This window comes from Electrophorus electricus, chromosome 13 (assembly GCF_013358815.1).
Source record: "Electrophorus electricus isolate fEleEle1 chromosome 13, fEleEle1.pri, whole genome shotgun sequence".
Classification (NCBI taxonomy): domain Eukaryota; kingdom Metazoa; phylum Chordata; class Actinopteri; order Gymnotiformes; family Gymnotidae; genus Electrophorus; species Electrophorus electricus.
Window position 1 is genome coordinate 12,886,415 of NC_049547.1, and position 25,231 is coordinate 12,911,645.

General features: G+C 37.1%; 2 protein-coding genes across 10 annotated transcripts in view; one reads left to right on the forward strand and one right to left on the reverse strand.

Annotated features, from left to right (window-relative positions):
* Positions 1-50: 50 nt before the first annotated feature.
* On the reverse strand, positions 51-2,117 carry erg28 (ergosterol biosynthesis 28 homolog). Its single transcript, XM_027023739.2, has 5 exons — positions 1,993-2,117; positions 1,532-1,707; positions 1,334-1,424; positions 1,105-1,223; positions 51-808 (listed from the first exon to the last, which is right to left on the reverse strand). The coding sequence occupies exons 2-5, from the start codon at positions 1,662-1,664 to the stop codon at positions 720-722; spliced, it is 432 nt and encodes a 143-aa protein (XP_026879540.1). The 5' UTR covers positions 1,665-1,707; positions 1,993-2,117; the 3' UTR covers positions 51-719.
* A 1,119-nt stretch (positions 2,118-3,236) lies between these two features.
* Positions 3,237-25,231, forward strand: part of ttll5 (tubulin tyrosine ligase-like family, member 5) — a 60,436-nt gene continuing 38,441 nt past the window's right edge. For 8 of the 9 annotated variants that reach the window (XR_003411560.2, XM_027023729.2, XM_027023730.2 and 5 more), the window contains exons 1-15: positions 3,237-3,359; positions 4,325-4,454; positions 4,738-4,844; positions 5,116-5,198; positions 6,038-6,144; positions 6,521-6,651; positions 6,794-6,876; positions 8,882-8,951; positions 9,059-9,143; positions 10,837-10,938; positions 11,500-11,591; positions 11,826-11,933; positions 20,439-20,520; positions 22,676-22,737; positions 24,465-24,556. Coding sequence is in view for 8 of the 9 variants with exons in the window: in XM_027023729.2 (XP_026879530.2) it covers positions 4,396-4,454; positions 4,738-4,844; positions 5,116-5,198; positions 6,038-6,144; positions 6,521-6,651; positions 6,794-6,876; positions 8,882-8,951; positions 9,059-9,143; positions 10,837-10,938; positions 11,500-11,591; positions 11,826-11,933; positions 20,439-20,520; positions 22,676-22,737; positions 24,465-24,556 (1,263 nt within the window). In the remaining variant the exon portion in view is untranslated. The remainder of the gene's footprint in view (positions 3,360-4,324; positions 4,455-4,737; positions 4,845-5,115; positions 5,199-6,037; positions 6,145-6,520; positions 6,652-6,793; positions 6,877-8,881; positions 8,952-9,058; positions 9,144-10,836; positions 10,939-11,499; positions 11,592-11,825; positions 11,934-20,438; positions 20,521-22,675; positions 22,738-24,464; positions 24,557-25,231) is intronic. The other variant, XM_027023733.2, reaches the window with a different exon arrangement.

Below are 25,231 nucleotides of genomic sequence, written 5' to 3' on the forward strand. Positions count from 1 at the left end.
AATCTATTAAAATGCCATAAATGTATTAAATATTTTTATTGATGGACACATTTTCATACTTCTGTCCTTTAAGCCATTTGTCAAAACAGTAAATTTTTAAGTAACTTTAGTGTTACCTTCTTGGACAAGCACAAACAACTTCTATGAAACCTATAAATCAGTATAGAGATACTGATTATGATCATGTCAAGATCATTAAACAACTGTAAAGACAAATAGGATTTACAGAGATTATCCATGTGTGCCAACATTTTGTTTACACTGTGCACTTTTAATATAAAATGCTTAGGCTTTGAAGGACACTTACTGAGAGCATATCACCAAAATAAACATTAGGTTAAAAACAACAATGTTATCTAATGAAAGTACTATTTAAGTTATTCATGTCCCTGGATTTCTTTATATGCATTGTAGAAAGACTTTATTTCTTTCACTTAGAAGAATAAAAGATAACTGACATTTTAACAATCAAATATGAAGAAGGCTTGGGATGATGATGTTTTCGTTGCAGTTTTTTTCTTACATTATATGATAACTGATCTTCAATATTATCAAAATGTACTGTTTCTACACCACACAGTGGCCAGCAAGAATATGGAATAGGCTGGGATTGTAGTGGCTCTGTAGTTCTGCTGTCTTTTTCTGGAGGTATCACTCATCAAGTATTCTCCTCTGAGCATAGGTGGCACTAAAGGACTCCAAGTCACTAAGGCATAGATTTAGTTTCTCTTGATCTTCTTTGCTGCATTTCCTTCTGTTGGCTCTGAAATACACTGGAACCCAATTAACATGCCCACAATAGAAGAACCTGGGAAAAAAAATGATGAGAAAAACTATGAAACCACTAGAGAGTAAAATAATAAAAGCTTATCATGATCAGGTTAGCATTAAAGACTTATATCATTTGGGGGCAGTGAATACACCAAGAAAATATGCAAGTGATTTATTTTTTACACTGCTAAAATATATTACTTATCCTTGACATTCACTAACCAGAAGTATCTCAGTATGCTATATTATCACTCTTAGAATCTTGCATTTTCTTGTGATTCACTGTCTTTTACTACTCGATATAAATGTTGCTTGGACACTTCACCTACTCACCTGCTACAATAAGAGGGGCCATGACTCCAATGGTAAGTGGGGCTGTTTTATAGATAAAGGCTTCAGACAGGAAATGGCCAAGAGCCAGAACAAATGTCCACAAGGTTATATGATAAAGCCTAAGATGGGTAAAAGAGAGAGGAAAAAAAAGAAAGGCCAGAACAGCTATTAACCTGGTGTTTGTCCTGCCAGAAACAAAACATTCTGCGTAAGACTAAGAGGGCCATACGTTCTGTTCTGTATGTCCATGGCACATGCGCAGCGAATGATCGAAGACAGTAAGGTCCATATCCCAAATGTTCTTGCTTGTAGGCCATTGACTGGGGGGGAAACCGTCATGAATGGTTAGCCAGGTTTTCTAATTTGGAAAGATTATTCATCGACTGTTTCTTTACAAACGAATAGTGGAGACTTAAACGTAACCCACCAAAATCCGGTGTCCCCGTGTAAAGTTTCTCAGACAGAAAGCTGTGGTCACGGAAGCTCTGTACAGAGTTGCCCATAGCAATGACGGATACCATCACAAGCCAGGTTCGCAAAAGATTCAAAAAACGACCCATATTTTCTGAATCAGACCGCAAATAGTTACACCGATTTTTACACCTGCACCCAAACAGTAAAGTCACGTTACATTTGCTCTAACACGTAATAAAAAAGTGCATGTCAGTACAATTAGAAGACCTCATCAGATTTCGACAATGCCAGTCTATTCGACAAACAAGTCATATAAACAGCTACATAGCTACCTCTAGAGCATGTTGATTTTGGAAAAAAAAAAGGACTCGAAGTGACAGCCCGGCTAATTTACTATCCATTACACTGACGAATTATTCATCACCGGTCTACAGTTTGACAATCCTGAAATCAAACAGCGACCTATCTTCTCACCTTAATTAATCGTTTTTCATTACTATCAGCATTACGGCAGCATATAGCCAACTTTTAACCTCGCGTAAATGCTAATATCAACATTATTTTAGACACTTCCTCCTCCAAAATATACTACACGGGACATAAAATTACACCAATTGGAAAGTCCTGGTGATTGTCGCACCACCACCTCAAAGGACCGTTTAAAAACACGTGATTCAAGGTACCACCCAATTTCTTTCAGTCCACCAATCACTACCAGACTATAATCGCCTGACCGCCTCCACGCCAGTTAAACAATTATAAAACACGGTTGCGTTTACAAGATCGAAACATTTAAAAACCGTTTCCTTCTGCAGTATATAAGCAGCTTCTATACTCTGTTGCGAAGAAGAGCATAAATGAATGTTCCTATTTTCAGTCAACTCGTTTCTAGCCATCTCCAACAAACACGTGCACACTTGTTATTTCTAAAAGCAGTATTAGCACAGAATTGTCGCTAAGGTCTCAGGTCTCTACAATATATACTCGTTACACAGTCCGTATCTTTAACATTGTGTAAACTTGTTAAATCATTCTGTACTGCTGCACTCTTCTGTGTCTATAGACTCTAAACATTGCACACATACTATTTTTGGCTACGCTTGTCACACGTTCTGCACATACAGCAGAGTCCAGATTATGCTTCTATGCCCTATATATTCTGCACTTTTCTGTATTTTCTTGCATACGTAATTGTATTTGTACATACGTTTTCTTTTCCTTTCCCCTTCTTGTATAGTGTATGTCCTAACACAGCTGTAGCATATCTGAGTATATGTATTTCAAGATCAGTGGTTGAAGTACTCGACTAGTAATCAGAAAATTGATAGTTCAAGCCCCCCTGCTGCCAAGTTGCCGCTGTTTGGCTCCTCAAATTGTACTCAGTAATAGTTATAAATCGCTTTGGATAAAAGCGTCAAATGCCGTACATGTAATGTGCACAAGACAAATGAACTTGAAACGGAAACACTACTTAGTAAACTAATGTATTTTCGTGGAACTATCGTGACCATTATTTTTCTCATTCCGCTGATATAAGGATTTCATAAATAGGTATAGAAAGTGTTGCCAAATTAGAAACATTCGCCGCACCATGAATGCTTATGCAAACAACTTGAGATGCGAAACAGCTCTCTGCAAAACATCAAAGATGCGTAAAACACAGCTATGCTAGTGCCGGCAACTTACAAATATCTCGCATGCGCAGTTAGATGGTTGCCAGTTGGTTGTTGTAGTTACAGCTCAGGTAAGAAGAAGTAACGCTAGCCAGCCTACATCACTCACCTGTGGTTACTCCCCTGTGAAAATATTGGGCTCTTGCCTGTATTTTTTTCCACACGAAGGTAGGTTTATAAATATTAAGCTAATCAAGAACAAGTCTTTGTTAATCTGAACTGGAAGTCGGGCAGTTAGCTAGGCTATCCAATTGTTTTTTTTTATTAAGCTCGTTTTAGCTAGCTAGCTAACCTAGCTAGGTAGCTAAACCGTTAACCCTAATTCCAGTTTTATATCCTAGATGTATAGCGAACGTTAAAGCTAGCCTGGTTATTCATTGAGCCAGTCAGTTAATCAAAAAAGTTTCAAGATCATAAACTATAACTGAAAGACGTAAAATTTGTTGATAATTATACAAGCTAAAGCTCTCTGACTGTGCGGGTTACTTGCTCGCTATCTACTTTGTTTGTATTGTGACTTTCGGACTATTTAAGATAGCTAGCTAGCTAACGCTAGCCAGCTGACTAACTACACAATGTTCGAGAATGCTAGCTATCTTATGTTAGCTAGTTAACGTATTTCAGGTAGCTATCGCTAGCTAATGTAAATAATGACATTCTCCCTTTAAGTACTTTGTTATTACTGCCTTACAGAGGTTGACAGTTTCCTAAGCTAGCTAGCTCACGTAGCTCCTTGCAATTTCTTACAAGCGAACTCGTGAAACAGTGGCTAGCTAGTGCTGTAGGTTAAAGTAGCTAGCCAACCTAGCTAACTAAGTGTCGCTGGCTATTAAGCGGATCTTAACTTATCCCAGCTATCTTGCTGCTGCTATAAAATGTAGAATAAATACAAGTCTGTATAATACTTTGAGGATAAAAGCTAAAACTCTTATTGTTGAAGGTTGTAAGTGACCTATAATTACGGTAGCTAGTAATAACGGTTATATTTATTCTGAAAATAATTCAGATTAATTTAGAAACACAACAAATGGATTCATTTATGGATTAATGATTGCAACTGGATGTTTATTGATTAACGTTGCAATAGTTCGCTATTTTAACTTTAGATAAATTGTTCTGATACGCCTCTACAGGTTGGAGATGTGTGCTGTCTCAGTTACATTTAGCTGACCTCGAGCAGATCCTTTCCATCTCTGTGGTGGAAATGCCCACTGTGACCCGGGATAAAGAGGATTCTGAATCGCTATCAGAAGACGACTTAGAGTAAGTGGCTGTGCGGCTCACCGTGTCTTACAAATGATCACTCTAGTGACAAGGACACTGCTCAAGATGATAAAAACACTAGGCCTGTGTTGATGACAAGTTTATTTTAAGTTAATCAAAGCAGTAGCATTAAAATGTCATCACTTGCAGATCTTTTAAAAATATAATATTTTTGCAGGTGGTGTTTAAGGCACACCCCTGGGGAACACCATATTTAACAGACATATTTTTTTTTCTTTTTTTCTCTTTTTTCCCCTCATCCCTACCCCCCCAACCTCCTTAGGGAGCGTCTGTGTGTTGCCTGGAGTGGTATTTGTAGGAAGATCCCTGTCTTGCTCTTCCATGCTGAAGCTGTTGTGTCAAAAGATAGAAATATTTGTGCTGTGGGAGGTACTGACCATATTGGGGCAGCTTTTATCAGTTCTAAACTAATAGAGACGTGCCCCTAGGATATGAATTTCATGTGAAATGGATTTAATGTTTTATCAGTTGCTAGGTGCTCTTCAGTTTTTTATAGTGTTGGATAATCATTTATAATTGGTCTTCATTACTTTATGTGAGCATGGCATCAATGCTTTTATGTTACTCTTGTTCATTACTGTTTATTTACTTAAAGATTGAAAATAAAGAAAGATCTGTAACTAAGTTTTTGTCTTGGTAGAAAAATATAACTTAACTTTCAAGATTGTGCGCACAGAGAGCCGACTTGTGCGGGGCATCCTTGTGAATCATGGATTCCATGAGGTAGAGCATCATGCACTGACAATAGTTCCAGTTATATTGTCCTGACCTTCACAGTTTTTATTTAAAGCCTTTTCTATACAACAGAGAGTTTTCATTAACTGAAGTAGCTATAAGGCATTTGTACTTTTTCGATATAGTTAATTGTACAGTTATCTCTATTCATAGAAGAATTTTGATTCAAAATGGGTAAATCAGCAACCACACTGAATAGCTCTCATATTCCTGAAACAGAATACAGTAATGGAGCCTGTTTCCCCCCCAACTGACACTGTCTATGTCAAAGCTCAAGAATGCACATTTGGAAATGGGCAAAGTGACTGGCTTCCAAATTTCTAATCCTGATTCATGAGGGAGTGCTTGCACCATTATCACACCATCTGAGCACTTACTATTAATGCCCATTTTATTTCACTTCAATAGTGCTGGACTTCCCCTAAAATCATCATCAAAGGCAAGGCTAGTGTCTACCACCGCAGCAGTTTAGCCAAGGTTTAATAAACTTCTATTGCTAACATCTGGATTTTTCATAGCCAGTGCAGACAACTATGCCAAATCTGCCTCCACAAAAAAGAGGGAGAGAGAGAGCGCAAGGGGAGGGGCATCAATTTGGAATAGTTAGTCTATGCTATGGAAAGGTCAGTGTTTCAGTTGGGGAAAACAAGTTTATGATGGATATTATTAGATTTTAGGGTGTTTTGATTAAAATGTAAACATTTTCATGAAAATAAGAAAATGCTTAAGAATGTATTAAAGACTGGTAAACTGTCTTTAGTCGAAGCTTGATGCATTACTTTGTACATACTGTATAATTGTGCAACACAATCACTTTCTGTGTTTAGGTCCACCCAAACAGCAATGACTTCAACCTGATGTGGACTGGCTCCCATCTTAAGACTTACCTGCTTCGCACTCTTCAGGACTTTCAGAAAGTCAACCACTTCCCTAAGTACACTAATCTCTTATTGTTTTGTATTTACTCTACTAGGTCTACATGGTAAAAAACAGTGTTAGAACTTTTGGTGTTTTATGCATTTCTGTGTTCACATATACATGTATTCATTACTGCAAATGTGGCCACACTTTCATTGCTAGCATTGTGAGTTTCTGCAGAATTAGCCTTCCACTCCAGTATGTGTTCATTGGCAGTTTCAGATGATTTTTTTTGGAAGGCTGCCTTTTTGAAACGGTGTAATAGATCAAACCTGCCATGCTGGTTGAGATGAACTGCCTTATTGTTATTACAAGGGTTTATATTCCCCATCCAGTCTAGTCATTGATCTCACAGCTCCATTCTTACGGTCAACGCTTGCTTTTGCTTCCAGGTCATATGAGCTGACGCGGAAAGACAGGCTCTACAAAAACATCCAGCGGATGCAGCAGGCACATGGCTTTCAAAACTTCCACATCGTGCCCCAGACCTTTGTGCTTCCTGCAGAATACCAAGAATTCTGCAGTGAGTGCTCCTGCCCTGTGAGCGCTGGTCGCATGTATAGCTTTGCACTTATGCTGAACATATTAAAGTGTGAAAGCCCTGTGGTCATCTATTCTGCTGTTGCACTTTAATGTCTTCCTCCCCATCCTCATTTGAACCGTAGACTCCTTTGGAAAGGACAAGGGCCCATGGATCATCAAACCCGTGGCATCCTCCAGAGGCCGGGGTATCTACCTGGTCAGCAGTGTAAGTGAAATTCATGGACCACCTCAGCTGATGGCATGTTTTTGTTGATTGTTTAAATTTTTCCTTTTTTTCCTTTATTTTTGTTCTTTTTTTAAATAGCTATGCTAGTCATACTTTATCATAGCTCTGATTTATAGTTCACAAGCATGTAAAAAAAGCATTGATGCATCCTGATATTGAATGTTATAACAGTTGTTATAATAATATTGTATTAAAACCGGTATAAAAATAATGCATGCCTTAGTTTTTGGGGGAAATAAAATTCTCAGGTCATTTTCAAATGCTAAAAAATGAACTTTAGAGCATACAACTTGGTTTATGGTGTTTATTACCTGTGTTAAAGTTGTCATGGTGTGAGGAGGCAGAGGGAGGATGCTGAGTCGAGTATTGTCTTACAGACAAACACATTTATTTAACCTGCAACAGAAACGAAAGCAAAACACGAAGAACAACACTGAGCCTTAACAAGACAAGACGCATGCAATAAAAGGTTTTAGCACAACAACAACAGGCAGAGCTCAACAGGGCACCTGAAGCACAGCGTACACAAGGTTAAACACCAGCAAAGGACAATCATAAAACAGGACCTTAAATACATACATTACCAAGGATGATAACGAAGGACAGCTGTGACACATGAACCGGTTAACAAGGGAGGGGCATGACGACGAAGAGAGAGACAAATACACACCCACACAGGAGGGGGCCGTGCCGTGACAAAAGTATGACATTCTGTTAAATTCCTGTATTATATTCCTTCAGTCACATTTTTGGGAAATACTGAATCGTACAAAACAAAAATTGTGGTGAAATTGGGATGACTTGATTTCATTGAATTTTTGCCTAAAGAATCTAAACTGAGTCACTGTGAAGGCAAAGATTTACACCCCTAATAATTTAATACATATCTGCCTGATAATCACTTTACTTGCTAAACTACTAGCCAAGATGTTAGCTGAATTGGCCAGACAGCTGAACCAAAATCAAAATTGATTTATTTTTACATTTGTTTTCCAATTATTAAATATAGCATACATGTCATTGCAAAATTTGTCAATTTTATTTATATTTCAACAGGTTAACTACTATTGAACATGGCCAACTGTTTACATTTATTGAACTAGTGTATCACTAACTAGCTCCTTGACTGTTTGGATGTCTTTGTGAATCAAGTGAAGTTGAATTTAGTGATTCCAAGAACAAATGTGGTCTCATAAACATTAATGCACATTGGAATAAATCGAACACATTGAGGCATTCCCCCTTGGCAGAGTTTGTCTTGGTTTTCAGCATTGGCCATAGCATGGAGCACCCATCGTCTTTAAGAAAAGGTGGAAAGAATGCCAGTGATATTTGGAAAGAGGAATGGCTAATGTCAGTTTGCTGTGATCTAGTGCCAGACCTGAAGTTGGTAGCATCATCTTATGAGCCTCTTTTTCTAACATCCCTCCCCTGCAACAAATTTCATGCACAGGAATATGTTGCATTGCTTTGGTAGAGATATACATAGTTATGAACTAATGACCACACTATCATGTTGTGTCTGTCTTAGTATCTAAGACAGTTTAGAGACAAAGCCTTTTTACAATGCTAGCTAGTTAACTTGAATTATGTTTACTTTGTTTTATGTGAAATGTTTTTTTATTAGGATCACATGTGGTGTACATATGTATATTTTCACTAGTCAAAGCTGTACTAAGTGTGGAGCTATTTGCATAGTTTTAAAGAGCCTGCTGTTTTTTAAGATATCACCCTCTTATTACATTTATTTCAGATTATTAGTTTTGAACAAAGAAAACACAAAAGACGTTCAGGAGCACTCTACACAAGGAATTCTTAAACTGTTAGTTGCAACCAAGGGTGAATCTTGGAAGCGAGAACTGAGCATGAAAGTTGTGGGTGGGTGGGGATTCTTATAGTCTTTGAAGTTGAAGCCATTTGCACCTTCGTGATACCAAAGTGACAAAAACTTTCTGACTCTTGCTTTTCTTTTTGTCTCTTCCAGCCAAGCCAGATCCCACTGGATGAGAACATCCTTGTGTCAAGATATATTAGCAATCCTTTAGTGATTGATGGTGAGCATGCGAATATAAAGGAAAAGAATTACTAGCAGCAACACATTTTTTTAAACTAAGTTGTTGTTTTTTTTTCTTTTCTTTCTAATCTACTTTCTTTCCTGCAGAATTTAAGTTTGATGTGCGTTTGTATGTGCTGGTGACCTCCTATGACCCCATCATCATCTATATTTATGAAGAGGGACTTGCCAGGTGAGCTTTGTCTTTTTTCTCTTTACAGAAATTAAATGATCATTTTTGACAAGTAATTTTTATTTTACTTACTTAGTTACGGAATTAATGCAATTCTGCTTTCAAGGTGTACTTTCCGCATGCTTATAGCTTGTATTCATGTCTCCCATGTTATTGCATTACAAAATGTTAGCCAGTATCTTGGAGGAGCCACTATCTTATCAAGAACCAGTATTAGTTGGGCCTGTCTTCCTTCACATTTCTTAGAGTTGCTTGTGTTGCATGAGCCATGAGCTTCATAAGTATAACATGTAACTGCAACGTTAAATGCTGTGACAGTCATTTGGCACAGGTAGAGATGGCATTTAAAAAAACTGTTCTTCTCATGAGAACAACCACTAGATGGCAGCAGGAATGTTTCAGGTTAATTTGGACAAATCTACATTGGTTTATTTTCCTAAGTGCACTAAAAAGAGTGCAGTGTGCTATGATAAAATTGTAAGTAGAAAGAAATCTTGTCCTTCTGATTAATAATTATATAACATTAAGAATAAGACATGGGCTATTCACAAACTGTAGTGGTGTATTTGAATTCCACAATCAGATTATGTCCCTTGTTAAGTTCTCAGATAAGACCAGTTAGCTATCTTCCTTGTTCTGTCATTATGCCTGAAATATTCAGTAAGCAAAAGTCATATACAAGTTCTGCTGCTTGTAATTGCTGGCTGTGTAATACAGATGTCTTGTTACCGTTTGTCCAAGTCACTTTGGAAAATGAATAGTGGGAACAGGATATATATTGGCTGTGTGTGGCTGATGGAGTCTAAGAGGTCAGATAAAGTGGGGTGCAAGTATAAAAGTATAAAATGGTTGGCCTGTCCCTGTTAGCCTTGGCCCAAGGTTGGTCTTCACAGAGTGACGCTCTAGTTTATTTTCACCGCGCACTATTATTAACTGTCTGTAATAAATCCTGGCAGAATTCCGAATCCAACTTTTATCTTGGACATTCCAGTGGCTTTGCAGGCAGTCAGGTGCTCCCTATGCCAAGGAATTTTCTATTATTTCACATGTGGTGACCACCCTGTGAATACAGCAGTATTATACCCTCAAAAGACAGACTTACTTCGTGAAATAAAACAATGATATAATATTTATTTACAAGCTCTGATTTTTGGACTCTTTCTCCGATTGATTGAGAGTTAGTGTGACTGTTAATTTATAAAGATGATGTCTTTTAACAGTACATGGCTAATCGCTAAAAGTATTTGAAATGCATTCATAACTCACCTCTTACAATTTTCCATCATACTTTTTCATTTTACAATTTTTGGAGTTCAGTGCCATAGATGGCTTGTCTTTGTATTCTCAAACCATTTCCTTTTCTTATATTAAAACAACATTGTGCATATGAACAAATCATTCTCTTATAGATAATTATCTATAAGAATACAAGAACATTTTGTTGGATAAATTTAGCTTGGACTACATGCTTGAATCAAATGTTTTTGATAATTCTATATTTAGCTTTAATGTAAGGTGATGTAAGGTAATGGAAGGTAGTCATACTTTTTGCACTGGAAACATTTTTATACATTTTTTATACATTTTTATCGCTCTTTCCCTTGAAGAAAATCTAGCTATTAATTCCTGGTGAATCATGATGCTAGAACATCTCTTATTCACATGAGTGTACCTCTGTGTGCCTACACTATAGATTTGCCACTGTAAAGTATGATCATGCTGTGAAGAACATCAAGAATCAGTTCATGCACCTCACCAACTACAGTGTAAACAAGAAGAGCAGGGACTATGTCAGGTGAGGTGGTTGTTTACTTTTCCAAGGAATTTATTCTCTGCTGAAATAAAAGCTGATTGGAAACACATTTTGCTGCAGTTACATTTAGGCTTGGCATATTATAACATAAGGGTATTTGTATATCAGTGCATGGCGTGTCAAATGCACTGATTTTCATCTATAGGAAACGGAATATAAGTATCAAAAGCTAATGGTCATACTCTATACATAAGGGCTTATTTTATCAGTAAATGTAGTTGTCAATTTAAAATGTCATTTTAATGATATATTATCATCATAAAGCTCCCATTTCTGTATGAGATCTGCTTATCTCTTTGTTGGGGGCCCTATGGAGCAGCATTAAATAAATGTAATACTAATTGGAAAAGATTTTAGCTGTCTTGAAAAATATTTAAATCATCACTTACTATTGTTCCATGTTCCCAAAAGGAGAAGGAATGCATCCTCCGATGTGAGATAATCCCCTTGTTTGCTAATCATGTCAACATTGTTGCACTGTGCTCATTTCTCAGTGCTGTTTTGGCAGAGCCAGAGACTGAGGGCCTTTTTCTTTCTTTTCAGCTGCAATGACCCTGAAGTAGAGGATTATGGGAACAAATGGAGCATGAGTGCAATGCTGAGGTATTTGAAACAGGAAGGAAAGGATACCACATGTGAGTAGATGCAAACATCACTATATCACATTCACCTGTTCTAGTATTATGAAGCACATTAACATTTATTTGTGGATTGTGAAACATGTTTATTCATGCTGTAGAATTGGACTATTCAGACTGCACTGAGAATCACGTTAGAATGAAACTTGAATTATGCTGCAAGTGGGACAGAATATGATTCTTAACTCCTCTTGTGTGACTGATTTAGCTCTGTTCCCTGTTGTGTGTCAGTGCTGATGGGTCAGATAGAAGACCTGATCATTAAAGCTGTGCTGAGTGCAGAGATGCAGATTGCTACAGCCTGCAAGATGTTTGTCCCCCACAGAAACAACTGCTTTGGTATGTTCTCTTTACTGCTGACATTACATTGTGCCTATAAAAGTGGCTGATATCTCAGCAATGTTTGGTTGTTATACATCATGTAGGCAGGCCAACAGTTTTTTATTCTGTGCTGTTAAGAGGTGTTAACTGCTGAGGTGAGTTGGAACATATTTTCTATTTTTAGTTTTTGCAAATTAGTTTTTGCAAATTTTGTAAATATAATGAGATTTATAGCAACTTGTTAGAATTTATTGTATCTATATTATTTCTAGTAATTTGTATATTTATTGTATCTATATTATCTCCCCCCCCCAAAAAAAAATAAATTATATATATATGAATTTTAAAAAAATGTTTTATTATCTCTGGGCCACATATGTTTGTGGCAGATTCTTAGTCAAAGTTACTAACCTTATTTAAGCAACAGTTAACCGTTGAAGGCTCCAGTGCTTTCTTTCATGTCAAAGCCTGTGTTTGAGCATGCTTGTGTGAACTGCATTTTAGAGCCATTACCTCTGTTGGTGTTGGCATTAATTGCTCCTTCCCTCACTCTCCCTTTCTTTGGCACACTGTCTTTCTTAGTCCCTGCTGCTCTCCTTGGCATTCTCTTCACCCTCCTCTAGCTCTGGCAATCCCTCCAAAAATCTAAAGGAATGGAATTGCAATGGGCTGAAGGAATGTTGACTGAGCCTCCCAGGGTCCCCCACCTTCTGTGTCTTTCTACTCATTTAATTTTCTCTCTCTCACACCCTCCTCTGTCCATCTGTCATCTCTTTAGCACTGTAACATGTTTGTAGACATAACAGTTCCCTTGGAGGTGTTGGTTATCTATATGGTCAATGATGTATACCAGTTCTAAGCTATAGTATCTGAAAATTACCTGCATGAAGATCTCTCTCTCTCTCTCTCATGTCTGGGCTGTTAGTGGGTCTAAACAGTAAGGATATGGTGGTGTGGGTGTGTGCGTGTGTTAATAGTCAGGCAATGAGGCAAGTCCAGTTCAGTATAGTGCATGACTGAAGATGAGCAGCTCATGCAGGTGCAGACGTCAGTGGAATGTGATAGATCTGGCTAGATATGAATATGGTGCCAAAAAATATCCATATGCATACTAAAACAACAGGTCCCCTTTAACACTGTAAACCAGAGAATGATAGCATCGGCAGAGGTACGTGAGTTTGCGATTTATATGATAGACTAACTTGCCCAACAATAATATGATGTGTTATAAGTGTTATGTGCACTGTGATGAGTGTTCTGTGCAATTCCACTTGAACAAAACTTAAAGGGGACCTATTATGCTTTTCTGTTTTTTCCTTTTCTTTTAGTGTGTTATGTAGCTTTTTGTGCATGTAAACACTTACAAAACAGTATGCAGTTACAAAGCCAAACATACATGACAGGGTGACGGTCTCTTTCAAAGAAACTGCTTTTCTCCGGTGCCTGAAATGCCATGTTGGAATTTCAGCCATTTTGTTTTTTACAAGATGATGCAATCTCTTAACACTTTCCATATTGCCCACCTGCTGGCAAGCTTGACATGCCCTCAGACAATGCATAGTGATACTGAAGGCCAGGTGGAGTTTAAATTTTGTGGCCATGTTGAGAAGTTTCTGTGTTGTGCACTTTGCTCTGCCAAAGGTAGAACCACAAAGAAGACAAGTTGAAGCAACAAGTTGCTTAAATTAATTTTACCACTGTTCCCTCTGTTGTTCTAATTATTTTACTGTGTGCCCAGCACTTCATGGTTGACTGCTTCAAAAACCATTTGCAGTTCGATACTGAATGCACCTCTTACTTTGTGTGGCCCAGTGGAAGATTTCGATTCATAACCTGTAAATATGCTGTTTTATTTGTGGATTTCTGATGTTTTAAAGCAGACAAGGTAGCTACTTCAAGTGTGGAGTTGTTGGCTCTAGCTAAGCCATTGACCCAGAATGTGGGCTTCAGGTGTGGGTTTCTTAGCTAACAAGACTGACTTGACAACTAATCTTATTGAGTTGTCATGGTTTGGCTAAATAGCTACAGGCCCACTTTTACCTAAAATTGTTTGGAAATATGTTTTTAGACCATTAGATGTTGAACAATGTTCAAGTGTGGATTTGGATTCATGATTAAAAGCTGTATTGTTACGGGTTCAATCCACAAGAGGCTTCTGATAAATGGCTAGCTAAGTTTCTAATGCCCCTGGTATTTTTTCATGTGTAGTGGAGGAACCACTCTGTCAATTGATCGGTCAGAACAGAGTGGGTGAGCTGACTAATCAGAGCAGACTGGGGAGGGTTGTCTTAAAGAGAGGAACTCTTACAGAGTGTTTCAGACAGAGGTTGATGCACAGTATGAGAAAAATAATATTTTTGGCACATTGAATCATGTAAATATGTTCTACTAGACCCAAGAAATAAAATTATGAACATGTGAAAATAAGCATAATGGGTTCACTTTAATTATTACTTACAGTTGTAAGAGTTTTCTCTTTTGTCTCCTGCAAAGCTTCTTGGAAGTGCCTTATACAAACACTATGTAGACTGATTGCTGGGCACATATTAGGCTCAGTCCTGGACTAAGGCCTTTACAGTACATTGCTGTATGATGGAACAGTGGAAAAAAAAAAGATCCTGCATTCCCAGTTAATAATTTCAATCTGTCATAAAGGTATCTCTTGCCAGAGGGACCTTCAGCCAGTTCACATTTTGTTTCTATTCCATCAACAAACATATCTGATCCAGGTAAGCTAGGTGCTGAAAACACCAGGGTCATGGGTTCAATTCCTAGTGAGAACATCTGCCAAATGCTGAAAATGAAAATGCTAGTGAATGCTAGTTTCCTGGACCAGATGTTTCAGCAACTACAACAAAATGGAAACAGGAAATTTTGAGGTGTGTGTTACTGGTTCATCTTTTATTTCTTCACATAAACCTACTATCAGTGTAACTAGTGTCTTAAATATATTATTTTGCATAGCAGTAGATTGGAAAAAAATCACCAGAGAGAAGAGAGATGTGGAAAGATCTTTGACCAGATGTACAGATACTAAGATATGCTTTTCGTCCAACAAAAACACACTGCTTTGGTCAAGCAGGGCGGGGGTCATTTTACAGAGCTTGACTTGCAATTCATCTTCCCTGCTGTTGCTCCCTCTGTTTTTATACTCCCATAGCCATTTTCTGACACTCAGGAATACTGTTCAGTTACAGTAGCTGAAAAGAGGTATATTATTCTGAAGTTCAAATTAAGCTCGCAATGATGAAAAAGTGCCGGCCGTCCACTGACGCAACCTTTTACATCAGGCAATAATGTCACGTTAGCAATTAGACTAAAAAGGGAAAATGTTTAAAACTAAAAAGATGATTGTTTAAAAACAGGCCGAAACACTCAAGGGCTTCTAGTGAATGACCATTCTTTACAGATTTCTAAATGTATACCCTGCCCCTGCTTCCCTGCATCTTTTAAATATTTTTTGTTCCAATCCACTCTCTTCCTCCCCGTTGATCACAGTTCTCTTTTCACCCCCTGCTCATCTCAAACCTTCATTCCTTCACCTTTTCTGTATGAAGCCAAAGAAAATCTGGAGGTGTTACCACTAAGACTTTAAGATTCATTGGTCCTGTGAAACGAATTCTAAATGTCTATTAGCTTAATCCTTAAAAAAGCACTTCATCTTACAATGTAGCTTTATCTTGCATTTCAGCTTCTTCTCCACAGTTGCCCCATTCTGCCTTTTTTCAGCTTTACTCCATTGTACACATAAAAATGGTGAGAGTTAATGTACATATTTATTCTCCCAAATGTGTCTTGGCTCTGTTATGTGACATGCACATATAAAGTGGTAAACGGTAGTAGGCAGTGATGCAGAGGACAATAAATAAGAGCACTAAAAAACTTCAGTAGCTGAAAGCATTAAGTAGGGTACTTGAGAACAGGCCCCGTTTTGGTTTTTCCAGTTTACTTGCCATGTCGCCCACATTTGGACAAAAGCCATATGGGCCTGTTATGCACATTGTAATTTTTATACCCAGCAAATGATTCCCTCAACCATTTAGGCTCTTTATTATGATAAAGCAAGGTTTCTAGTGGGTTACCATTTTATGGCCCAAATTGCAGCTCCTATCTGAATGAGCCACTGCTGTAACTTAATCCTTTATTGCACCCTCTCCTCCTCTGATGTGGGAAGGAGAAAGAAAGAGTCAGCTTCTTCGTGCTTTGTGAAGAAATTGTGTGTGTGTGTTGGACTAAATCTGTGTGCGAGTGAGAGAGAGAGAGAGACTGAGACTGATATATGTACACTCCATTTCATCTACATGTAATAAATTGTGTGTGTGGCTGTCTCTTAAATGCCCTTAGTGTATTTGGCTGTGTATTTGCGGTATACTTTAAAAGGGCCCTGCATGTGGGTGTCTGTGCATGCATTTGTCTCCATATCTTAATTAGTTGCTGTATGTCTGTCTGCAAATGGGAGTGGACCAGATTCTGCCACCCATGCAGCTCTTCAGCACTGCTGCTCAGGATTAATCGACAAGCTGTGTGATGCTGAGAGATCTGAATACTTAGATATTATTAGCCAAGCCAAAAGCTTAATTTATTACACAGCACTCATTTCCCCCTAGTCCTTAATGTATCACACACCACTTCTTTTCCCTTTCTGCATCATATCAGATGCCATATCGTTCATGTAGGCACATTCTAGAAACTGGAAATTTAGAAAAAATTTTTTAAAGTGTATTTGTCCTCACAGGAAAAATTCATGTTTGTTAGAAGGTTAATAGAATATTGCAGTATAATCTGGTGTCTGATTTTGGCATTGCAGTGACAGTAGTAATGATATTATCTTGGATTCTAAGCATTTTTAAATCTAGTTGGAAAAAAATCTGACTATATATACCTTAAAGATTTCTTATTGTTTTGTGAAGTTTTGCCTTCATACATTTGGTTGTAGACCACCTGTAGTAATATTAACATTATTATTTGCTAGTTTTATAAAGTTTTATATAGTTTAATTGGCAGTTAGATATGTAGCAAGTCACATAACACAATTACTTTCATATTATTTTACATATCTTACAAGTTTGACCTTTAGTAAATTATTAGTATCTTAAAAATATAATTGCTGGGATTTCAGTTAGTAACAGGAAATAGTTATTGTCTAGATATTTTAAAGCATACTAAGTAATTGCCCTGTTTTGATCATGTATCAATAGGAAGGCAATAGGATATATCTGCTGATATATCATCATGTCAAGTTCCACTTTGTGGAATGCAGAATGATCCAATGCAGAATGCAGCTGTTTATGCAATGGTTCCTTAGTTACTTTGATCTTAACCTGACTTATGCAGAAACCGTACAGTCAAGCTTTGTTTACCAGGTCATTATAAGCACACTGTATAAGATAAATCTGTATTAATATAGACAAAACTTTCAGTCTGTCTCCATGTCCTTAAAGGAATGGTAAACAAGTTATTTAAAACAGTTACAGAGCAAACAATTAGTATCATAAATAAACAATTACAAAAACAGATGTGAAATGCATGTTCTGTAAAACAACATTTTTTTTTCCTGGTTAAATTTCTTCTATTGGTAAATAAAGCAGTAATCAAGCATCATTTGCTGTTTTTAGAGATAGAAATAATTTGTCTAGAGAAACAAATGGTAGTTATCCATATCTTCTGATACAGGGTTTTATAGTCACATAATTTCTTTTGAGAATCATCTCTCCTAAAGTCTTCTAAACTGTTTAAGAACAGGAAGACACATTGACGACATTGTTATCCTTGGTAACGATTTGTAACAGTTGTAGAAAATAGGGATTAGATTGTTATCTTAGATAATCTTTTTTTTTTTTTGTGTTGTCCTAAAGTAGGGATGTGTGAAAGGAGAAAATAATCTATAAATGATAACAGTACTATGCCAGAAAAGGTGTTATCTAAACATGATGAATTCTTTGTCCACTCACAGCACCAAAATGCATATTTCTGAATACAAACAGGGAAAGAAACACAGTGAGCAATGTAAATGACAAATTAAATGGTTGTGATCCTGAACAGCTATGTTTGCAGTTATGAAAGCTGAAACTGAATGTTTCTTTAAGATATGCTTGATTACTTGCCTTTCTTCAATATTATTCATTAGTCCTAGGCCTCTTTGTATATATCCCAACAAGACTTGCAACAGTGTAAGTCTTTCACTGTAGTGCTGACATTTCATCTCTGACCTCAGGCAGGTACCTCCACCCATTGTTAAATTGTTTATAAAAAGTCACCCAAAGCAGGTTTGAAACCATTTTTTATGGAATGATGCAATAATGTCAGCTGTCACAATGCCCCAATGAAATATGCAACACCACTGTTATTGTTGTTGTGGCTTGCTGTGTGGTGCAGTCATGGTGGCGGGTTTGGGCTGGATTTTAGGGTGTTCTCTTCCTTCCTTCTCTTCCATTGCTCAGGCTCATAATAGCACTTCACTCTTGATCTTCCCTTGTTGATATTTATTTATTTTCCTAACTGTGAATATTTTGTAGTCACATTAATCATGCCTCCTGCTATAAGTAGAAGAGCCAGAGAGTGAGAGCCTGCTTGTAAGGGCTGTGGCATTGGGGATGACCAACTTCTGCTCCTAATTGGGGGAAAATGCTTAGCATATGGAGCTTGGCTGGCAGAGCTTGGCGAGTGTTTGTGAGTGTGTGTGTAAGTTTGTGGGGGGTGCATGAGTGGTGCATGAGATTGTGGGGGGGGTATTCATGGAGGTTAAAAGGTTATGTGCACATTTGTCTTTCCGGGCCTATTTTTGTGGGTTTTCAGTTGCTGTATTTTCTCCTTTCTAGAGACTCTAAGAATATTTTGATCTTCTCACCTTTGTGTGCATTTAAAGTATTGTAATAAAAGTGAGGGGGAAACCCTTATAGAAAATAAAAAAAATAAAAAAAATCCTCTTTGCCTGGGAGCTACAGAAGGATCTAGCCCTCCTCTAATGTTTCTGGCCTTGGTACAATTTTACATGCAATCTGGCGAGTCTGACCTCAGCACCCCTTTCTGAATAGCTCTACTGTTCACAAAATAAATAGGGATGGAACTCAATATCTGCCAAGAATCATTGCTTAATGAAGGATCAAGTAATTACAGTATTCCTGTTAGCTTTGTTTAGTTGAGGACAGTGATGACGGCTGTTGTAGTTTTAAACTTCTGACTAACACTGCAAATTTTAAATTGGGAATAGTCCCTCTCATGACGTAATTGGATTACTCATCTAATCAGTATCCCAGATTAAAGAGTAACTGAATCTGGAGTATTGCATTGCTGCCCACACTCCGAGTGACCAGTGACCACCCTCTTTGTTTATCCAGTAGTGTGAGGCCATGGCAGTGAAATCAGATCACTGGCTCAGAACCACATACACACAGAAAGACAAACTCTTGCCATCGTGACGAACTGTTTAAGAGCTTGGAGTAGAGCGAGCAGAATGGGCTTATTTGAGCACTTGGAACACCCTCTTTAATAAAAGAGCATTATTGTACAGCTCTCTCTGCCTGCAAGGCTTAAGATGGACATAAATACTTCAGAAGCTGTGGCATTGCCAGTTTCCTATGTCATTAACATATGGTTGTGACCATTATATATTCAAGGTGCAGTAAATGATACTTAAATGTGCGAATTTGATCAGTTTTGATGCAATCATTTTATTGCTCATTTCTATCACTGCATTTGTTGATGTATTGTTAGAAATAAATGTATTGGTATATTAACTGTGGTTTTTCTGTAGTCACATACTGAAAGAATGTTAATAATAATAATAATAATAATGAAAAAAAAAAACTTGGGTGATGATTCTTAAGGTGCGATGAAAACAGGCATCAGTTTTACACATTTTAAGGCCTTTTAAGAGTTTAGCTTGGTCACACATTGTTTGTCATTGTGATGTATAGTTTTCACAAAGTGTTCACATATTAGAAAATTTATATGTGCCACTTAATTCATCATACTATTATTATGAACATTTTATGACTTGCTGTAGTTTAACATTTAAAATCCCCTTTACATAAATCTCAGAACAAATATTTATTTCACTTTCACTTATTTCAGATTCATCCTTGCCATCAGTAGCAAACACTTGAACTAGCCCAGATTTTGAAAATATATTTCTAATGTTTTCTTGACTTTGGATGCATCTGTAATATGTTTATCTTGGTCTGTTTTTATTCTCAATCATTACATTAAAATGTTAAGTGTATTGAGTTTAACCAATGCTCAATTTATTAGCTGTTTGAAGAAAATGGTCTACAGATGATTGGATATTTAATATGCACCTAATCAGTACCAGACAGCAAGTATGCTGTCAACAAACTGCTGTTGTAGGCCTCTTTAGTAGTACTGGCTGTCTCTGTGTGGAGAGCTTAAGGATTTGGTTGCCTGTATTATACTCTGTGCTAATACTGTGTGTGTATTTGTGTGTGTGCGTGCGCGTGCGTGCGTGCGTGTGTGTGCGCGGGCGCGTGTGTGTGCGTGCGCACGCGCATGTGTTTCGGCCTGCAGAATTGTATGGGTTTGATGTTCTCATAGATTCCAACCTCAAGCCATGGCTCCTGGAAGTGAACCTTTCTCCATCCTTGGCATGGTGAGTGAAATATTGGATATGATATTCTAAGCTTACGCTTCTATACCATTTTGTTTGTTTTTATATATATATATATATATATATATATATATATATATATATATATTTTACACTTAGTTTATGTTAGTATTTTAAGGCTATATTATTCACTTTTAATAGTGTATTTATGATAGTATTTTAACAATTTAATTCTTATTCAATAATCAAGTGTACTTCTTGTACAGATTCTCCTGTAGCTTGCATGTCATCCATTGCTTGTTTTGAAGCGCTGACATTTTAAAAAAAATTTATTTTTAATTTTTTTAACATTTTTACCTGCTTGGGAGAAAAATTAAAGGAATGATTTATTATTCCAAAATACCCATGTAAGTTTCTTTTACTCAGATCAGACTGGTAAACTTATATTTCCATCAGAAGATTAGTGCATGCCCAAAAATGTTCTCAAAAATCCAGAAAGCATCTTACCTCAAGAAAGACTTGGCAGATGCTTGCTCTTTTCACAACTAACCATGGCTTCACAAGTAATGAATCAGTATTGCCATTTACCTATATTTTTAAATTAGAGCTTGCAGCTTTAAGGCCCGTTGAATTCCAGATGGCTGGCAATGTCAAGCATAAAATAAGAGTACCTTTTATAAGACCTTTGTTTAATTCTTTCCTTGAGGCTGACATTTGTTCTGCGTTGTTGTGCATGAAGAACTGTGTATGTGTAACTTAAATAAAGGTGCACATGTAGAAGTGGGTTAGTTCCACCCTTGCTTTTCTTGCAGTTTGTTAAAAACCATGACTCAAAGACAGCCTTCATGCTGGTTTGGCAAATGGAAAAAGAAATTCCTTATGAATTCTCAAACAAGTCAAGGGTTTTACCCCAAACACGACTCTGCCTGTAAGCATACTGTAAACATGCCTATAAACATTTTGTACAGTGATTCTTAAAATAGACCAAGTTTGTATGACACATCAGTTTAAATAGTAAAGTTTATGGCATTTTCATATTTAGTGTCAATAAATTTTTATTCAGCAGGATTTATGTCATCCTTCTCTTAAAAAAAGTGTCCTCATTTTCCAGTGTAAGAAAATATTACTAAATCTGAAATTCCTGCCCTGCAATTGCCATTTAGCCTTTACCATGGAAGCGTTAACTAGTCAACTAGTTTCAGTTTAACAACTTTCTAATTGCCCTAATACTGTTATTGCTTTGTGCACAGTCCTAAAAGACAGTTGATTTATTTTGTTTAAACATGTTTGAGTCTTTGAAGAATTAGTTATCTAGTTTAGGCAGAGTAGGCTAGGGATGAGCCCTCTGCAGTTTTCCATTAAGATTAAGGATGGTGAAGAACTTTGGCATGTGTTTTGATTTTAGGAAAACAGCTATAGAAATAACATCTCAAACAAAAACCTGGTTATTGCATACTACTGCTACAGTGCTGGATTATTTTACTGTACATTGTTTGGCACATGCATGCACACCATGCAAATTAATAGATTAATTCTTAAATGGATCTTATGAGCCATAACTAACCATAACATTAACAATGCAGCATTGTCTGTTTATTCCTGGATCCTCCACCCTCCCTACCCTCCCACATTTTATAAATGACCAGTCTTATGTTGGCAAGATAAAACCATATCTTCTATATTTTGTGACGGTATGGGCCTCAAGTAACAATGTGAACATTTTAAGTAATTTTTACACTTATGGACAAATGTTGCAGATAATGATCTAACCCATGACCTATCATTTAAGTACCTTTTAAAGCCACTGTTATAATTTTGAACTTTTTTTTGCTAACTTCTACCAGACATTACCACCAAATGAGTTTACCCCCTGCATATAAGCTCTCCATACAAACCTTTTCTCCAAAGCTCCTCTCTCCAAAGACGTGCATGCTTAGTGTTTAGCCTAATTGAATATTTGTTGCAAGCATTGCAAAAATAATAAACAGGTAGAAAGGACTGCCTCCCTATATTAAATCTCCTGATTGGTCAATACAGCTGGTCATATAGATGATTACAGAGCCCAGGGCAGGACACCATCGTCATGGAAAAATGGTCACCGAGACTAGTTTAGACTAAATGTTTTTCAGTTTGCTTGCATCAGATTAAATGATCAGGCAGTGTGCAAAATGTGTCTCTTGTGTTTTAATGTTTCTAGTGATGCTCCTCTTGATCTGAAGATAAAGGCCAGCATGATCTCAGATATGTTTTCTCTTGTGGGTAAGTGATTTCTCTTTTTAGCTTTACTCACTGTTAAAGAGCCACCATTTAACAATTTTACAGTACTTTATAGCATCTACATGTGTTTTTTTTATGTACTGAGTGTATTGAAGAGTCCTCATCAAATCGGTACCAAAATATCTGCAGGTTTACATGCTTCGTATACTAAGCTTTTCTCTGTCCTCTGAAAAACTGAAATAGTATGAGTGTGCTATGGAAGCATTATGCTATTTCCCTATCGACAAAGTTAGGCCTAAGGCGGAGAACGTAATGTTTTTGTGTGTTAAACTGGGTGTTTCTTGTTTTTGCTCTTTACTCAATTAGTACTGCAAAAGTGCATTAAACCTCTAACATTCTGTTGCCTGCTGGTGGTTTTGAGTTATGAGGCAAGCAACCATTGTTTATATCTTATAAACTTATAATGTTGTATATGTGGTTGATAAAGAGCTTACAAATTATCTAGGGGTTCAGGAATAAACAACTGACGTTATTCATTAGTGTTAGATTAGTAACATGGTAGAATTGTCAGCAGGAGATGAGATTTTCTTATCATTAAACTATGGTGGCTTGGCTGAAGAATAACTGGATCCTTCTTTATTTATTCTGTGTAATCTAAGGCATGTGCATAGCAATATTTATTTCTTAAGGAACTGCTTATTTTCTTGTCTCTTTTCACAGGGTACTAAGTATTGGCCAGTTTTCTATAGAGGTGTCATATTATCTCTAAACATGCATCAACGTCTGCTTAGGATAAAAATGATTAAATTAACTGCTTTATTGTTTTGTCTTACTTCCATTGAAATATTCTCATATTTAGCAGTGGTGTGCAGTGCAAAAAGCATACCCTGCTTAGGATGTGGTTATTATTATGCATGGCTTTAAATTGTTGTTCGGGTTCCAGAATACAGCTCAGCAGTCCTCAAAATGCAACTACATTTGATAAACCGGAAGTGGTATGCATGCTGCAGGCTAGTTGTTAGCCAGGCATACCTCTCATAATTAACTCTGATGTTACATAAACTACATACATATCTTTTTCTTTTCTGGCTAAGACTTATAGATGGAGTTGGCTGGCCTTGTTGAATTATCATAAGATTTTCATTGAGGAATAAATACTTTTCAGTTAGGTACACCACAATGTCTGTCTGATTTGTAGTCACCATTCAGAGTTAGCTGGCTAAGGTAGCAATTGCATAAACAGCAACATTTTCCTAATAATGTCAGCTCCCATACTGAAAATCACAAATTTCATTGGTCAGATTTCCTGTAATTTTGCTACTAAACCTTTCAGAATTCTTAAAAATATCACCAGAAGGGATGTATAGGCACATACACGGGCATGAATCCATGCAGTGTATTAAACACTCCATCCATTTTTGTCTAAACAAACCTTGATCATGGTGCGCTGCCTCCCAGCCTCGTGACAGCATGTCAGTAGCATCAGTGCTGGCATTTTCTCCTCTTGTAGAACTGTTAAGTTTGTGTTTGACTGCCATATGTTGTTTAATTGCTACATGTAGACATGTATATATCACTGACTGACAAGTTAGATATAAATGTGCAAACATCTCAAGGGAATTACGTCCGTTAAACAGAATAATTATTTGTGTCAAGGATTTGGGGGAAAAAATTCAAATTATGAATTTAAGGGACACTTAGCATTTATTATTAGTTTTGCATAGAGCAATATTTTGTCAAGGAAAGTCAACTGAACTGTCTTCCCCCAGGGTTTGTATGTCAAGACCCTCTACTAAAACAAATGCGGTCTGATAGAGCTGGACTTCAACCCAGTGTGAAGAGCTTGGGCCAAAAGACTCAGGTATGTACAGTGGTTGACCTGTATGCTCTCCAGCTTCCTAGTCTTCCTAGACCTTCTCCAGCAGGTCACTTCACTCATAAATTCACAAGTTTGACAGCTTACAAATGATCGATGTCAAACATGTATGATAATGATAATCTGGAAAAATGTAGTTTAGTCTGTCTGAAGTGAGGCTTTCTTTTAAAGTAGCATCATGTTTAAAAAGCACAGTTCATATTTTATACATTTTAAACATGCTTCATTTTTGCATACTTCATTTATTCTGACCTTTTTTCCTCCTCTGAAGGTCTCTTCAAAGAGTATTAGAGCTTTCACTGATGCAGATTTAGATGATAATGTAGACTGGAGAGAAACTGAGATCATGTCTATTATGACAGTAAAAATTTTTTATGTCATGACTGACAGCCTAGTGTGTATTTGCTTCATGCTGTTGCTGTGGTCTGCTGTCAGCTACTTCACCCATGCCCAGGCATGTCTGTGCTACTAGCCCAGTGTCAAGGCATGCATTTTTCTGTTCTATCTCAGAACAATGCAAAAAGGCCAGACAGGGTTACTTAAAGAGCCAGGAAGGAAAGTGTGGATGTCTGCAAGCGTGTGTTTGTTTGTGTGTGTGCATGCACGTTGAGGAGAGCACTATGGACCTACATAACCCTGATAATTCAGCATTATTCCTTT

What these genes read in the sequence shown, in the direction of transcription:
- erg28 (XM_027023739.2), bottom strand. Translation starts at nt 1,664, where the DNA reads ATGGGTCGTTTTTTGAATCTTTTGCGAACCTGGCTTGTGATGGTATCC. An exon ending in CACGGGGACACCGGATTTTG is followed by an intron (nt 1,425 to 1,531) that starts GTGGGTTACGTT and finishes TTTCCCCCCCAG; the next exon opens with TCAATGGCCTACAAGCAAGA. An exon ending in ATGGACATACAGAACAGAAC is followed by an intron (nt 1,224 to 1,333) that starts GTATGGCCCTCT and finishes TACCCATCTTAG; the next exon opens with GCTTTATCATATAACCTTGT.